The sequence below is a fragment of the Ochlerotatus camptorhynchus genome, unplaced genomic scaffold (genome assembly GCF_037179485.1).
Source record: "Ochlerotatus camptorhynchus isolate MF236.1 unplaced genomic scaffold, CSIRO-AGI_Acam_v1.1 ptg000038l, whole genome shotgun sequence".
Classification (NCBI taxonomy): domain Eukaryota; kingdom Metazoa; phylum Arthropoda; class Insecta; order Diptera; family Culicidae; genus Ochlerotatus; species Ochlerotatus camptorhynchus.
Genome location: NW_027040529.1, coordinates 2,557,696 through 2,573,769, shown reverse-complemented (window position 1 = coordinate 2,573,769; position 16,074 = coordinate 2,557,696). Strand labels below are relative to the sequence as shown.

General features: G+C 38.4%; 4 protein-coding genes across 4 annotated transcripts in view; 2 read left to right on the top strand and 2 right to left on the bottom strand.

The window, feature by feature from the left end:
• FucTB (alpha-(1,3)-fucosyltransferase 10) overlaps nucleotides 1–16,074 on the bottom strand; it is a 435,464-nt gene that overhangs the window by 44,761 nt on the left and 374,629 nt on the right. The gene's annotated exons all lie outside the window — the stretch shown is intronic.
• Nucleotides 1,033–6,697, top strand: LOC135711943 (uncharacterized). Its single transcript, XM_065234918.1, has 2 exons — nucleotides 1,033–1,433; nucleotides 5,767–6,697. The coding sequence occupies exons 1-2, from the start codon at nucleotides 1,108–1,110 to the stop codon at nucleotides 6,197–6,199; spliced, it is 759 nt and encodes a 252-aa protein (XP_065090990.1). The 5' UTR covers nucleotides 1,033–1,107; the 3' UTR covers nucleotides 6,200–6,697.
• Nucleotides 11,998–12,632, top strand: Pfdn1 (prefoldin 1). The gene is made up of 2 exons (XM_065234351.1): nucleotides 11,998–12,156; nucleotides 12,214–12,632. The coding sequence occupies exons 1-2, from the start codon at nucleotides 12,136–12,138 to the stop codon at nucleotides 12,583–12,585; spliced, it is 393 nt and encodes a 130-aa protein (XP_065090423.1). The 5' UTR covers nucleotides 11,998–12,135; the 3' UTR covers nucleotides 12,586–12,632.
• Nucleotides 12,666–14,091, bottom strand: LOC135711486 (protein-lysine N-methyltransferase CG9154). The gene is made up of 3 exons (XM_065234341.1): nucleotides 13,830–14,091; nucleotides 13,608–13,767; nucleotides 12,666–13,064 (listed from the first exon to the last, which is right to left on the bottom strand). Exons 1-3 carry the CDS (start codon nucleotides 13,986–13,988, stop codon nucleotides 12,700–12,702), a joined length of 684 nt encoding a protein of 227 aa, XP_065090413.1. The 5' UTR covers nucleotides 13,989–14,091; the 3' UTR covers nucleotides 12,666–12,699.

The window sequence follows — 16,074 nt, the reverse complement described above, 5'->3', positions numbered from 1 at the left end:
CAAAATGCACTGTTTTGCTCGATTGGAACAACTTTTTTCAGTTTTGTGGTGACACTCGTCCATACTTTTACTTTAATCTATATCTATCTGATTGCTGCATGGAACTCGGCATGAATATGAAGTCGCTGGTAGAAAGTCACGCCAAAACTGCTTGACCAAGTTGTCAATTAGTCACCAAAGTGAAACTGGCGAATGCACCCGTCTTATACCTCATTTCATATGCTTTCGCGCGCATCGCATCCACGCTACTGCGAATGAACTTGACATATTGCCTCATCAATTAAGAATTAGTTGAATCTTGAATTTCAACGACGTGAGGTGACGAGATCACGTAACTTGATTACAAGCCTAGGTGTAGTTTTATGTAAATTGGTAGAATGATATTCACATAACGAAATATTTCAAAATTTGACCCGCATTTTCTTGATCAAGCAGTATATTGGAACATGTCATACCAAAATCCACATACAACTGGTTGTATGTGATATGCTCACAATACAGGTGAGTAGTGAAAGGTGTTGGTACCATGAAATGCAATACGCAATCAATTATTAAGGTTCAATTTACTTTGATGCATTTTTTAAAAATTCAAAAGCAGTTTTTTTCGACGCATTATTTTAGATTGCAGAAAGCTTACGTCATTTTGTGTAAAATATCAAAAGGAATCGAATAGTGCGAGCTTTTTGCATTCTGAAATAATGCGTCGGAAAAAACTGCTTTTGAAATTTTCCAAAAAGTTTCAAAGTAAATTGAGCCTTAATGAGTACAGGTGAGTTGAAAACGAACACTAATACCTGGTCAACGTAGAACCTGTATTTGCTATGTAATATGCTTCGTTTCTTTGGTATTCGTGATAACTTTGATAGGTATGTGCTGCGTTGATTGAGGCGTCGCTCGTAAAGACGAATTAGTTCTCTGCGCGTACAGATCTAGTTAGTGAGCGACTCATTGTTTTGATTAGGATTCCTGCGAGCAAAATAATGCCCAGTGTGTAAGTTGTAGATTTGTTCGACGGTTTATATTGTGTTCCCTTAATAATGAGGTAAATCATTTCAAATTTATGAACTAAAGGTACCAATATCGTTGCTGAAAGAACGGTGAATCAACATGAACGAATACGACAGTGAAAGGCGTCTAGCCTATCTATATCCCCTTATCGGTGCGTTATCATTTATCTGCTGCATATCAACGGCCGTAGCATGGCATCATTGGCAGTACGTGCTCGACACTTGTGTTGAAACCAACTGTGGGTGCATTCTGAATGGGCTGTCGACTCCAACATTCTTCACGGGTGGCCATATCGCCTACTGTCATTGGGCTACCTATGGGCTGGTTTTACCCATCATCTTTTGCTTCATATTCGGCATCTTCCATGTATTTCGAGTATGTTGCGGAAAACCGAGAGGACATACAACAGCAACAGTCCGGCAAATGTAAGTAAATAATGCTAACATTGAATCAATTTTAAGGAATATTATTCAAGATATAACTCACAACCGACACCGAAGATGTACATTAACCCTCAAATACCCAAACTGTAATTCGATGATTTTCAAAATCCTAACTCGATACCTCCTTTACAGGGTTGCCACATATACAGATTATTCTGTATTTTACAGATTTCTTATTAATTTCTTGACCAAGAATGTGTATATACAGATATACAGATTTTTACCTAAACTACAGATTATATAGATTTTTCGAGAATCAAAATTATTTTGCGAGAAGATTGAAAATATATTACGATTTATGATTTCTATTTGCAACAATTTTACTAAGTGTGTACATTACCAGTTTATATATTGTGCTCCTGATTTTCTCGTGTTCCTTCACTATATTCAACGCTCACTAGGGTCGAGTATTTTATGTATTAGTTATTTATCAAAATTTAACTAATTATTTGTCAAAATTATGCCACTGAATGTCAGAAAGTGTCGAATGCATTTTAAATGCATTTGACAACCGTTTTGACATTTTCAATGTGATGAACCATTTCGTTAATGTCGCTCCTAGGTGATGCTCGCTGTACAAGGCATTTTCCAGTTATGGAACATTGAGTGCTTGTAAAGCCAGCGGTAAGCGTGACTGCTTCCTCACTCCAATGGGTTTGGGTTAAATCCCAGCCGAGGTCGGTGGGATTTTTCTGAGGCATAAAAATCTCTGGTCACGTCTTCCTTCGGCAGGTTAAAGCCGTTGATCCCGGCCCATGTGTGTTGAATGGGTGCGATATCCTACGCAGGTGTGGAAGCTGCCTTCTGGCACATTCGATTTCCGTCAATGGATGGCAATCGATGTCCGTCGGTGATTGGCACTAGATTGCGGAACAGAGACCGACGTTAAATAAAGGAAAGAAGAAGAAGAGAAGAGTGTAAATTGTTAACTATTCATAGAAAAATTAGCATCCGGCATGCGAATAGTTACTTATTTTTCCTATGAATTGGCAATATATGCTCTAAAAAGAAACATATAATACAGTTTAGTTTATGTTAGCTAACATTTCTTTTTTTTGAGTTGACCAACTGCAGTTTCAATAGTCTAATATCTCGGTTGAGCTCTCCATGTGATACACAATACTAATGGCGGTAAGCTCCAACTCGGATTAACTTTTAACACCATCCCTGTTTGGATGATCTGCAAAATGTTTGCTTAGAATCATGTTGATTAACTCTGGTGTCGACATCAAAGCAGCTGGACATTCTTAACCGGGATTTAATTCGGGGAGCTTACCACCACAACAGACGACCCGAGCGGTGCTCACTAGATCACTGCAGCTTTTAGGCTCGTATTGTGATCAAATGTGTGTAGTAGATTGCAACCATAAGTATGTGATAAATCATGTAAATGAAATATTCAAAATAAATAAATTTTTACCTTTTTCATGGTTGTTTGGTTATAATTGTGCTACTATTACCTGTTTGCAGTTGCCTCCATTAAGTCGCTGTAATGTCCTGTGTATTTGTCGCCATTTTGTAAAATCATATTGAAGTCATTTTGAGTAGGTGTGGTTCATAAATATAATCAGTCTGGTATTGTTTCTGCTCGAGCCTTCAAATTCTGATGGAATCGATAATGGTGTCTTTTACTTTTTTGTCATGCTTTTATATTTTTCCCTATCATAAGATGCTGCTTGTCAATCCGTTATGTGTATCTCGCTTCTGTAGATATATTGTCTTATGCTGGTTCTCCAAATAAAGGCAGGTTTTCCTAGTTTTTTCTTCATAAATATTTTATATTCCATAGCCGTTTTGAGTACTCCTTAACACTGATAACACTGCGGAGTATGTGCCTATAGTAGTTGAGATTATTTTCCCTAATTTTGTTATTGATCGTTCTGCCTTTAAGCTATTTTGGAGCAACATGCACATGTTCTGATCCTTTTTTAAAATAACTTAGCGGAGCCGAGTAATATGGAATACCAATTTTAGTACTCACAATACCAAAAAAAAGATAGAAATGCATTATATTTTAGGTTTTTCCTGGGTGGCGATCGAAGCGGCGGTAAAGCGATCTTCTCCCGTGCACGCAACTTCTTTCTTTCCCGAATTTGTTCCTCATTTTCATTGAACCCGAATCGTGATCGCTGCTGCTGCTTCTGAACGTCGTTTCCCGTTGCATGCTCTCCGCTACTCTCGTCGGTCGTCACGTCCATGTCGTTATTTTCATTCAACATCTCCAACCCCGTGTCCGTTTCCTGGTCGCTAATGACTAACGACGCACCTTCCACCACTACACCAGCAAACGTACTGTTGCTGTTTTGTTTTCTTTCACTTTGCTGCTTTCCTTTTTCCTTAAGTTGCTTCTCCGGTTCCTTCCGAGCCTTCCGCTTGGGGCAGGAAAGCTTCCGGTGTCCGTCCGCCTTGCACAGAAAACATTTATCTTTGTTGTCATCATAAAAAAATATTTCCTTTGCGATTGAAGAAATGTAAAGACGTGGGGATTTCCTTCTTCACATCCATATAGGTATATACCGCGTATCATATTTCCCCAGCACTTTATCTAGCTCGTTGTCGGGTACCTCTGGTGGCAAGTCATACACACGCACATATTGGATGAATTCACCAGCATGCGACATGCGTACCTTTGCCGTCGTTCCATTCGAATAATGGAAGATTAAATCCTCCGAATTAAATGTCAGAGCATAGAACATCGCTTCCTCTGATTTGAACTTCATGAAGACTCCCCTTTCCTCACCAATGCGATAAACACCTTTCATTTCAGCGTCGAGTGCATTGGCGAAATTTACAATCTCTCCGATGTTTGGTTTAGCATCACCATGGCTGAAGCTAAACTTGAAGGTGTTTTTTTATTTCACACATCTTGCACCGTAGCAACAAAAGGCACCGAACTGCTAGCAACGAACAAAGAGCGAGTCTCGAAAACAGGCTATCGCGTGGTTCACACCGAAATAAAAAATCGACTGCTGCTGTAGACAGGTGTGGGATAACTGATGTTCTGATCCTTATTCGTTGTTGTTTGCAGATACTTCCTCGGGTACGTGTTCTGGGATTGATTCCGGGTTGTCTAAATGTATTATCTGATCCTCGACGTCATTACCTTCCGTTTCGTCCCGTTTATCATTATCTAGGCTCAGTTGATTTAAAATTCGAAGCATGTCGCTCTCCATACTTCGGAATGAGTTTCTGTTTCTTTTCAGCACTCCATAGAATAGGCGTGATCAGGCTATGGTATAGCTTAACGACCATTTCAAGACCAACAATTGAAATGGCCTTAACTCCATTTTGTAAACAAACCTTGTAAGGGCATTTTCTCGCGAACCGAAGTCCGCAAAGGCAAACCAACATAATGAACAGATAGGGAAAATTCTCCTCAACCCGATTGTGGTTTAGGTTTGCGAATGAAGGTTTCGGTTCGCGAGAAAATGGCATTACAAGCTTTTTTAAAAAATGGAGTTAAGGCCATTTCAATTGTTGGTCTTGATTTGACTACTTATAATATAATACTTATATTATATAATCATACTTATAATATAAGACAGGATACAATTATTCGGATGATCAGCGCTTTTGAGACTCCTAGATCACTGCTGTTTTCGAAATGACCAGACGTTCAAAGACTTGCTTTAAATCCAGCTACAATGTAACATCCTTTGTGCTATCTTTCATCTAAAATCCTACGTAGGACGAAAATTTGGTCGGAGGAACTACACTTGAAAGCCCATTTGGTATGCTGGAACTGCATAAAAGCAATCTGGCATATATTTTATACGCCGTCGGACAAAGTGTGATACACCGATAATCATCTACATTCTAAGCACACTGCTTTTTATCAATCGGGATTTGAAAAGTTTCCGTCTAGCTTTGAGGAATAACATAGCTTTGCAAAACTTCTTTCAGTAGATTTATAAGTTCTACCAGTAGTTCCTCAGATCTATATTGCAAAAATTCATCATGGATATATCGTTCTGATTTATTTTATGGAAAACGGAAGAAGGAAACCACTCCTCGATTCATTGTTTCAAAGATTTGCTTTGCACTTCATTTTGAACGTGTGCGCATGAGAGAAAACAAAACAAAACTAAACTACACAACAAAGAGCTTTATTATATGGCATGAACATTTTTCACGGATGTCAGTAAGATCATTTATTTTTCGTAATTACCAACTTTTTACGCCTACGCTTATCTTTGGAATCTATAGTTTACTATCCTCGTACTTCTTACCTTCTTATGACCAAAATTCAGCATACAAACGCATCACATTTTACTATGATATCGACTAACATTCAATACTCACTTTTCTCCCCCAGATCTGGTGAAGTGTTAGTTATGGCCACCAAGACGGATGTAACGGACGATGACGACATCAGCCCGTACTACTGGATCCCCGTAAGCATCATCGGCAGCTTCATGGCGTTATTTACACTGGTCCATGCCGCTATGTACCTGGATGGTTTCCTCTACAGTTGTAAGCAGTACCGCAATGAACTGATCAAATACATGCACGCCAGTGGTTCTTTGGTAGCTGCCATCCAGGGAAGACTGTCCTGTGCATCGGTATTCGATTTTATGGATTATCTTCATCAGGACGTGTCATGGGACCGGCGCCGCGAGGGAAAAATCAATACGTCGGCAGCACTTATCATTGGCATCATTTGTTCATGGACGTGCATTGCGCTTTGGATTTGGACCGTTGTCATTGCGGTCCAACGTGCCAGGGCAAGTCGTCGCGTCCGGGTTTAAAATAAGTTCCAATCATATCGGAACAGTGACCTCGTCCAATCATCTACCTGCTCAGCATGTTGCTTGAAATGCATACATATCAGTAAAATAGAAATGTCAAAGATTCTTTGCATTTTGCTAGCACATTTTGTACACAGGTTTGAAAGCCACTGCATCAGAAACGCATAAAAAAATGCGTTTATATAGATGAATACAACATGTTGAAGATAGGCCAAAATAAAATTACCCTCTCGCCGATAGCCGCCTAATTCTGAAATCTGCATTATTTTGATAACGCATATTCGCACAAAGGGGGCATATTTTTTATTGACCTACAAGTTTGCCATTTCTGAAGTAATTGACAGTGCAAAACAGAGAATGACATCTCAAAAAACATTCACACCTATTTAAACAAATTGAATGATTTATTATGACAGGGAAAACGTGCCTTCAAATATTTTAATGCGCAGATATATTTACATCATCGAAGCTTATTAAATTTTTTCTCACGCTTATGCCGCGGATACACTTGTATAATAAAACACTTGTATAGTTTTTGTATAGTGTTCATAATTATTATACAAATAAGACTCATACTCATAGTTTGTCATACAAGTGTATCCGCGGCATTAGACGTTTAATCACATATAATGTTAGTAATACATAGTTAAGCATAAGATTTTAAGCAGCAATAAAGATCTCTAGAGCAAATTTTGTTTGTTTATAATAAGCTGTTATATTTCAAAAAGGGCCCTTATCGGGCTATTAACGGGCTTGGTGGTTACTTGCGACTTATTTCTATTTTTTATACCCATAGGTTTTTTGAAAATTTTCAAGTGACTATACCGGAAGGATTAGTCTATCACACTAAGATTTTGACGCAGGACTACGTCTGTGATTTTTATATGGGGGTAAACCTTGTGAAAACCGAAAATGGAACATGTAACAAAATTATGAAATTTTTTGAACGCTAATAACTCAGCTGTCCCTAGACCGATTACAATAATGTTATCACCAATTGATCAGAAGTGGTTCTACGCATCTTTTAAATTTAAGACTTTATCATTTTTTTTAAATGTCAATATTGAAAATTGCACGAATGTGCAATTGTTGCAACGATAATTAAAATTATCACCGATTGTCTGCGAAAAGCAATTTTCCTAACACAGATTTCAAAGTTGAATTCCATCCGGTCTCACCAAACGGTGTTTTTTTTCTTTATTATAGAGATTTTTAGCCATATTTATTCAATCACCGCGTGATGAGTGGTGGTGTTCTCAAGTACACAACGAAAGGCCCTCCGCAAGCAACTAGCTATCAAGGCTGTGTGGTGGTGTCCGGTCGTCGGCATCAGCAGCGGCAGTGCTTTCGGCGCGTGGGTGGCGTTGAACATTGTTCTCCAGCACACAATGAAAGGCTGCCTGCAAGCAAGCTGTAGTCCACATCTATGCCAAGCGCATCACCTTCATTCTAAATAACATATATCTCACCAGCCTCATATGTGTTTAATACCCTAATAACTCAGCATTAATTACTCAACCATCATAGATGTCAGATCCCATATCAAGATATAGCTGGAATTAGGGCGTAACAGCTTTTGTAAACAATGACTTCTTGTTCTCCAGTACACAACCAAAGGCTGCCATCAGCCCACATGAGCATCTATAGAAGGAGAAAGAAGGCGCACCGCTATTGATCACCCGCATAAACGCGAACCATAAATTGACCTTACCTAAAATGGTTAAAATTTGTTTATAATCCCTGCTAAACTTTAACTGAAATGGTTATGGAACTTTACATGAACGTTTAATGATAAAGTTTCAACCTTATGCATTATGGTTTTTTGGAACTGGACCTTACAAATAATGGGTTGTTAAGAACCATTACCGTTCCAAATTCTTGTTTTCTCCATACATTTTCGGAAAGAGAACTATATTAGAACCTTTTAGCTTATGGTTTGAGAACTTTAAAGGTAATGGTTATGGTAGTCAATAAGGTCCAAGAATGGTTTTGTAACATCGATCAACTTTATGTGGAATATATCGCGAATTGGTTGCCTGTAATTTACTGATTACCAATTCACGATATATTCCACGTAAAGTTGAGCGATAATACAAAACCATTAATGGACCTTACTGACTACCATAACCATTACCTTTAAAGTTCTCAAACCATAAGCTAAAAGGTTCTAATATAGTTCTCTTTCCGAAAATGTATGGAGAAAGCAAGAATTTGGAATGGTAATGGTTCTTAACAACCCATTATTTGTAAGGTCCAGTTCCAAAAAACCATAATGCATAAGGTTGAAACTTTATCATTAAACGTTCATGTAAAGTTCCATAACCATTTCAGTTAAAGTTTAGCAGGGATTATAAACAATTTTTAACCATTTTAGGTAAGGTCAATTTATGGTTCGCGTTTATGCGGGCAGTCGTGAGTCTCTGTGGGCCATCAATGTCAAGCGCGTCATACTAAAGAGTATAAACAGAGAGAACCCCGCTCAAATTCATATTCCCACACAAAACAAAGCTCCTGCTGCAGTTAACAAATAAGTTTTATTATATAAGACCACGTACTCCTACGTCACCATTGCATACAACCCCTGGGCTGTCCCTTGTAGTTGTTTTTTTACAGTATACTGTAATTTTTTACCGAATATGGAACAGCTAAACATTAGGTAATCTATTCGGTAATTTTATTATTTACTGATTCCGTTCAGTAAATTTTCATCGCTCTTGAGCTGTCAAAATCTAAAGACCTGGATTTTAAATTATACAGAATGATTCGTTTGACTAATCAAACGTTAATTTTTGTATACTATCATCGCACGTTCGTACAAAAATAATATTCAGAAGCGAAGGACGATGCTATTGACTCCGTAACAAAACATACACAAATTGGCTTTTTGCATTTTTTTTTTTTTTTTTTCCTTTGGTTTGTTTTTTCCGTCGATCTTGTTTTCCGTGCTGAGCACCAATGCTACCGACGTGCCAGGAAGGCAGCTCCCACACCTGGACCCTACCTATCGACCCATCAACTCATGAACCGGGGACCAACGGCTTTACTTCCCATCCGAAGGAAGGCGTGATCAGAGATGTTATGCCTCAGAACATCCCGGCGGCGCCGACTGGGATTGAACCCAGGCCTGCTGGGGTGAGAGGTAATCACGCTTACCACTACACCACCGGCGCCGTTCAGCTTTTTGCATTTGATAAGGGCACTAAGTAGCGTCGGTGGTATTGGTACCCAGTACACTCAATAATAAATTAAATCAAAAAACTTAACAAGTATGCAAATTCCCCCTTCACCTCATTGGAGTCCGGGCCATTATTATTTCGAAATAAAAAAAATATATATCGGTTTTTAAATATCATCTGAAAGAGCTTCGTTTTCTGAGCACAGCGATATTTTTTTCGAACCCACAAACTTTCATCTCGATTTTTAAATCAAGATTTAAAGCAAAATAATAACTTCACTGTTTGACACTAAACTGACTAACTGACAGCTCGCTCCCATACAAAGTGACACCGAGGTGATTTTTGCAAATGTAATCGTTCTTATTTAAAATAGTTCCAAGTCCACATACTTCAAGTCCCCGCGTACATCGTACGGGTTAGGCAAAAATGTGCGTCTATCTTGAAAAACTGTCGCATTAATGGCCCTTTGCTCATTTTCAACTTCTATTCAATTTTCATACTGCCGTACTCTAACGGAACTATCCACCTACCCTCTTCTAAAAGATCATTCTCTAGCTAATAAATCATCACACTAAAGCTTCATGTTAGCATTTCCAACCAACTCTGAAAATCGTTAACTTCGCGTATGAAGTAACATAAAAACACTTTGAATGTAACAACTCAAGGCGGGAGTAGCCGTCAACAATGCTGATGATGGTACAGCACGCAACAACCACCCTACTGCTTTCTCTCTGAGATGATCACGTTGGTCATGACGAGAGGAGCAACACAATAGTTGGGTAAAGAAGAACTGCATTATAACACACCATCGACTGGAAATGCTCTCGCAACGTGGGGCTTTAGGTAGTGATGAAAACGTCGCTAGAACTATTCCACAGCCGCAGTCAGTTTATGAGCAATAAGAGGGACGCACATTTTTGCCTGTGGACTTGGAGACATACTTCAAGTCCAGGCGTACATCGTACGGGTTAGGCAAAAATGTGCGTCTATCTTGAAAAACTGTCGCATTAATGGCCCTTCGCTCATATTCAACTTCTATTCAATTTTCATACTGCCGTACTCTAACGGAACTATCCACCTACCCTCTTCTAAAAGATCATTCTCTAGCTAATAAATCATCACACTAAAGCTTCATGTTAGCATTTCCAACGAACTCTGAGTCCTGTAGGGTTTTATAATGCCCTCAAAGGTAGACCAGAAGCCTGGCCTTTTGTGATGAGAAAAACAACGGTCTATCGGCTGCCGAAACCAGTGGGGAACATTGTTGGCGACTGACTATAGAGGATGATGAATATGACATCTATAGTTTGTTTAGTGTGAGTTACAGCATTATTTTGAATTAAGGGTACTAATGGGGTCTGTTTAAGTTCTCTTGAGCTCACTCTAGAACTTACATCAATGACAGTTGTCCAGCAGTGCTCCCATTTTATTTGCAACAATCCAATGCCTACGAGATTGTGCCGATGGATGTGCCCAAGTTGTGCCGTATCTAATTTCGGCATAATGTGCTGAGTGACTTACCTCTTGGGATTACCCCTTTTCAGCATTATTTTTTTTTATTTTAGAATATTAATATATAATCAAAAATTATTTAAATTCAACCAAAAAAGATTAAAAAATCAATGAAAAAAGATTGGAATTAATCAAAAATTATTCAAATTTATTCAAACAAGATAGGTTTCAATTTAATCAACCATGATTTAACCATAGAGGTAACTTGATTTAACTGCGTTTAATATCAGATGATTATTTTTTAGCAAAAGATAAATATTTTATTATTTATTATTTATTTTAATTTTTTATTTATTATTTATTAAGTTTTAATCATTCGATATGATTATAGTACGTTCAGACTACTGAGTTATAACATGTTATAGCGCTATCTTGATGGTGGTTTCTGTGTTGCAATTATTTGACAACCGTTATAACATGTTATAACTCTCCAGTCTGGACAGCGCTTTAAACTAAGTTTTATGTCAAATTGATTAAATTTTGCAAAATGAGAATAGTTTAATTTATCAGTGTCACTATTTTACACAGAAACAAAATCCATTGGCAAAATTACTAAATATATTGATGGTTTAAATTAAATACTCCCACCAATAGATTTGTGCAGAAACGAAATTCATTTAATTTTACTTTTTTTTCTATCAAAACTACCCTAATAAAAATTGTATGGTTAATTTGCTTAACGACGTGTTCTGGGTATCATCCAAACCATTTGTGGAATAGTTCAATGATTTGGGTTATCGTTCGTTTATGGTTATTTTTTATTAGGGTACTCTGCCGTTTGAGTAAGCAGAATGACAGAATGGTATTGACTTTGTTTATATTTATAGTCAACTATACTGAAATCATAGATTTAACGGCATTAAGCGTAGTTATACTGAAAATAAGTGTTTTCTGCAAAATAGTATTTCTAACTATGATCTTTGTTTCAGTGTAGGGTGACCAGGTGTTTTGTTTACAAAAGCTGCTAGGCCCTTTCCAAATGTTACGCGATAAATGGTAAAAAGGTAATACACAAGGTAATACATCTATCTGCACACCCCTCAACCTCTCGTTGATTATGTTCTCCTTTTCCTTTTTTCGTTTTCGGATTTGACAGAACTCATCAGAAAATATCGCGTTGACTTCGCCGAAAAAGTACAGATTTTCTGATTTCCGAACACATGCACGGATTAAAGCCGAATTATTCATAAACAGTTCAATTTAATCGACAGTTTCCTGTTATAAAGCTAATAACGCCACAAAATAAACATGGATTTGGAATTGAAAAAGGTAACAACGCTTCTCAAAATCACGAAGTAGATGTGTCATACATTGTTCCCATTTTAGGCCTTTACCGAGATGCAGATGAACAAAATCGAATCCACCAAGAAAATCCGTTTGTTGGACATGAAGACCGATAGCCTGAAGGTGTCGAAACAGCGAGTTGAGCTTACAAATAAGGAAGTCTCCCATCTTAATACCGATACCAAAGTTTACGCTTCGGTTGGTCGAATGTTCGTGCTGTCAAATGTGCCTTCATTGACGTCGGAGATGAAAACCAAGCAAAGTAACTTCGAAGAGATGATCGGCCAATGTGAAAAGAATAAGGAGTTTTTGTTGAAAAATCTCAAAGAACAGGAAGACAGCCTAAGGGAATTGGTACAACAAAAAAGGACAGAATCTACAGCGAAGGAAAACGGAACCGATACGAAGGAGTGATGCTAGAATTTAAGTTCAGAACCATTAGAGGATGCATTTCGGATGATTGACGACGAATTATAGAGCACAGAAAGCTTAACTTTTGTTTGTAATGTTTTTCGTCATTAAATAAAGCTACATCTTTTCTGCGAACACACTATCCAAATCGAAATTGGCATAAGAAGAAAATTCATTCCCTAAATTCCTTTCGTGCTGAGGCTCGAATTTGCAAATATCAAGATTTAAAAACGTTTTAGCCCAATCACGTACGGCGTAGCCTGAACAGAGAATAGTTTTACAATGTGGTTTGGAAATCTTACGAACTACGATACCCATTTTTTCGATGCATTCCTCCGACAAGAATGGAGGATCAGCTATGATAAGATCGAAGGCTTCACTGAATTCGTCCAAATAATCGTTCTCAACGGCACAGTTGTAATCGAAATGTTGGAAGTCCGATCCAATAGATGCAAATCGTTCATCAAACTCGAACAATGTTACTAACATAAAATGTAATGTAATTATTTATTGACGTATTAACGATCTATTGGATATATGCACATCAAAAGCTTAATATTGGAAAACCTTGATTAAAATACCGAATGAACTACAGTCAAATTTCGCTCGTTGTTCTATGTCTAAGTGGGCTACGTTTTAGTTGGGCTGTAGGCAACCTGAATCGAAGTCAAACCTCATTTCAGACAGTGCTGATTCCTTTTCGATGGGCTCATGGATGAACAATTTGGATAGTTGCTAAAGGATTTTAATGATAATAAACAATAATTATTGGTGTATCCCTTAACAAATTTTCATCTTAACAGCTCAGCTAACCTTAATTAACGAAAGCCTTAGTGGACTACGAGTTTAGCCCAACGAGCTAAAGTTGACTGTATTTTTGTCACAACCGGCCAGACTAGTTCAATTTAAATTGTAAAATGTTGACTACTCTTGACCATTACAATTTCAAGCGATTTATAATAAAGTTTCGTCTTGCAGTGTTTGTGCATTAGCATTATAAGATTATTATAAAAGTTATAGCTTACCCTTTTCAGCAACATCCTTTACGTGATGATAGAGCGACGGGGAAGAAAGCAGAGCTACTCGCAGTTCTTTTCCATCAGAGGCAAATCGTTCTTTGAAATGATTTACAATTAATGCCAATTTTTCCTTTGTATCATTATTATACCAAAACTGGCTAAGTTGCTGCAAATAAAAATTTCCAATTCTTAAACGTTGTAATATGTGTACCCAAATGAGATGCAAACCCAATTTTCCTCGAAACCTGTGTTTCCAGCTAATTCACCGGTTTCTTCTGCCTTCTCGCGCAATTCCTTCTCCTGAAGGAACTGCTGCAGCACCAGCAAGGTATCCGCGGGCAGCCGGCAATCATCATCACTATCAATGTGATATTGGGCTAGCGACATGGTTTACTATTTTACTACCGAATTATTACAAATGAAACGAGAACCCGACGCCCGCACCGCACGGAAATCCGAAATCCGGATCAAAAGAACCAAAGCTGCACTTTGTTTTGTTCAGCTACGGCTACACTTTAGACCATGTTTTTATTTCTATGTTCTATGTTTCTATGCCCTTAGGGATGTCACAAGTATTATTCTAAGACGTATTATTTAAAATTATCCCGGAACAATTACCATATCATAAAAAACAATCATTCCACATCGAACGCTCGACTGTTTCGGTCAAGTATTGCTTGCACTCCGTAATCGGTACTAGTTTTTTTCCCCTATTGAGGTTTTTTTTTTCAATCCGCTTTCATACTGAGTGGTGTTGTAGTATACAACAGTGCAGTGAGCATCGCGGAATTGTAATTGCCGCTCAATCGTTCGAGAAAGGAAGCAGTCATTTCCGGCCGAGTCCGGCAGATGAGCTGTACATCTCTAACCAACAAGTTTCATCGCATCACGAAACGGCAAACTCAAGGTCATCGAGTTCACCAGCCGGCGAGCCAGCCGGTGCTTTGTTGCAAACACTCGAGGGCAACAATAGAACGATCATCACCATCATTCTCACATCAGGATAGATCATCGTCATCAGCCACACTCCGTGCGCTTGTGTGGAGAGTTAAGTAACAAACGGTTATCTTCCGTTCTCCGCAACCTGATTAATCTCCATACAGTGTTGATTAACTTTTCTGACACCTTTTTGTTTTTTCCTGAAAAAATTTTCATTTTTTTTTTCTCTTTTTTCTCATTTACTGTTTTTTTTTTTTTTTTGCAAGTTGATTAATCTCCCTATAGTGTTGATTAACTTTCCTGGCATTATTTTTTTCCATTTTAAAGTTTTTTTTTTTTTTTGCTTTGTTGGATTAAGTATTATTTTTACCGTTATATTTTTTGGATAAGTTTATTTTTTTTTTCTTATTTTTTTTTTTTATTTATTATTTTTTTTTTCTCAACGCATATATATATATAAATATATATATATATATATTTCCTTTTTTATGTCGAAATCTGTTGCGGAGGTACTTAAGACCCCGCAATGGATGAAACCAATGATGGCGGGGGTATTTCGCTAGCAGATATCTCCGATGATGAGTCTGTTAAATCTCCATCATTCGAAAATCTGCTTCTCACTGAAGAGGAAATGGATACCTCAGGGGATTCTACTTCGGACCCCAAAACGAGCACTGGAGCTTACCCAAAGGTGATGTCTAAACAACAACCTTCTTCACCCCCTGCCCCCCCTTCTCCACCATCGCCCCCTCGTCCACCTGTTCCCCCTACTCCAACCGTTCCCTTAAAAATTTCTGCGACCCCCCGCCATAAAGCTTACCCAAGCGACTCAAAAGGTCCGTGGGTTGTTTTTTTCCGGCCCAAACAAAAACCTTTGAATATTTCTCGGATTTCGAAGGATCTGACAAAACATTTTTCGGCCGTAACCGATATCTTTAAGGTAACGTCAAACAAACTGCGCGTTACCGTTGATGACCTGAAACAGGCAAACCGGATTGTTGCCTGTGAGCTTTTTTCGATCGAATATCGAGTCTACGTCCCCAGTTGTGACGTAGAAATTGAAGGAGTGGTCACCGAATCGAGTCTGACTTGTGAGGATTTCCTGCAAGTCGAATCATTCGGCATTTTCAAAAACCGTGCCCTCCCGAAAGTCAAGATACTGGACTGCATTCAACTGCAGTCAGTGTCGCACATAGGCACAAAAAAAAAGTATACCCTCTCAGATTCGTTTCGTGTGACCTTTTCAGGATCGGCATTACCTGACTACGTCACAATTGGGAAGGTTCGACTACCTGTACGCTTGTTTGTACCGAGGGTAATGAATTGCTTGAAATGCAAACAACTAGGTCACACCGCGGACTTTTGTTCCAACAAACCGCGGTGCGATCAATGTGGGGAGGAGCATACGGAGGGTCCTTGTCATGCTACCCCAAAATGCGTTTACTGTAAGGATGCTCCGCATGCTCTGAGTGATTGCCCGAAGTACAAACAGCAGGGAGAAAAACTAAAGCGGTCTTTGCAAGCTCGCTCTAAG

What these genes read in the sequence shown, in the direction of transcription:
- LOC135711486 (XM_065234341.1), bottom strand. Translation starts at nt 13,988, where the DNA reads ATGTCGCTAGCCCAATATCACATTGATAGTGATGATGATTGCCGGCTG. An exon ending in CAGGTTTCGAGGAAAATTGG is followed by an intron (nt 13,768 to 13,829) that starts GTTTGCATCTCA and finishes TTTTATTTGCAG; the next exon opens with CAACTTAGCCAGTTTTGGTA. An exon ending in AAAGGATGTTGCTGAAAAGG is followed by an intron (nt 13,065 to 13,607) that starts GTAAGCTATAAC and finishes ATTTTATGTTAG; the next exon opens with TAACATTGTTCGAGTTTGAT.
- LOC135711943 (XM_065234918.1), top strand. Translation starts at nt 1,108, where the DNA reads ATGAACGAATACGACAGTGAAAGGCGTCTAGCCTATCTATATCCCCTT. An exon ending in ACAGCAACAGTCCGGCAAAT is followed by an intron (nt 1,434 to 5,766) that starts GTAAGTAAATAA and finishes TTTCTCCCCCAG; the next exon opens with ATCTGGTGAAGTGTTAGTTA.
- Pfdn1 (XM_065234351.1), top strand. Translation starts at nt 12,136, where the DNA reads ATGGATTTGGAATTGAAAAAG. An exon ending in TGGATTTGGAATTGAAAAAG is followed by an intron (nt 12,157 to 12,213) that starts GTAACAACGCTT and finishes TTCCCATTTTAG; the next exon opens with GCCTTTACCGAGATGCAGAT.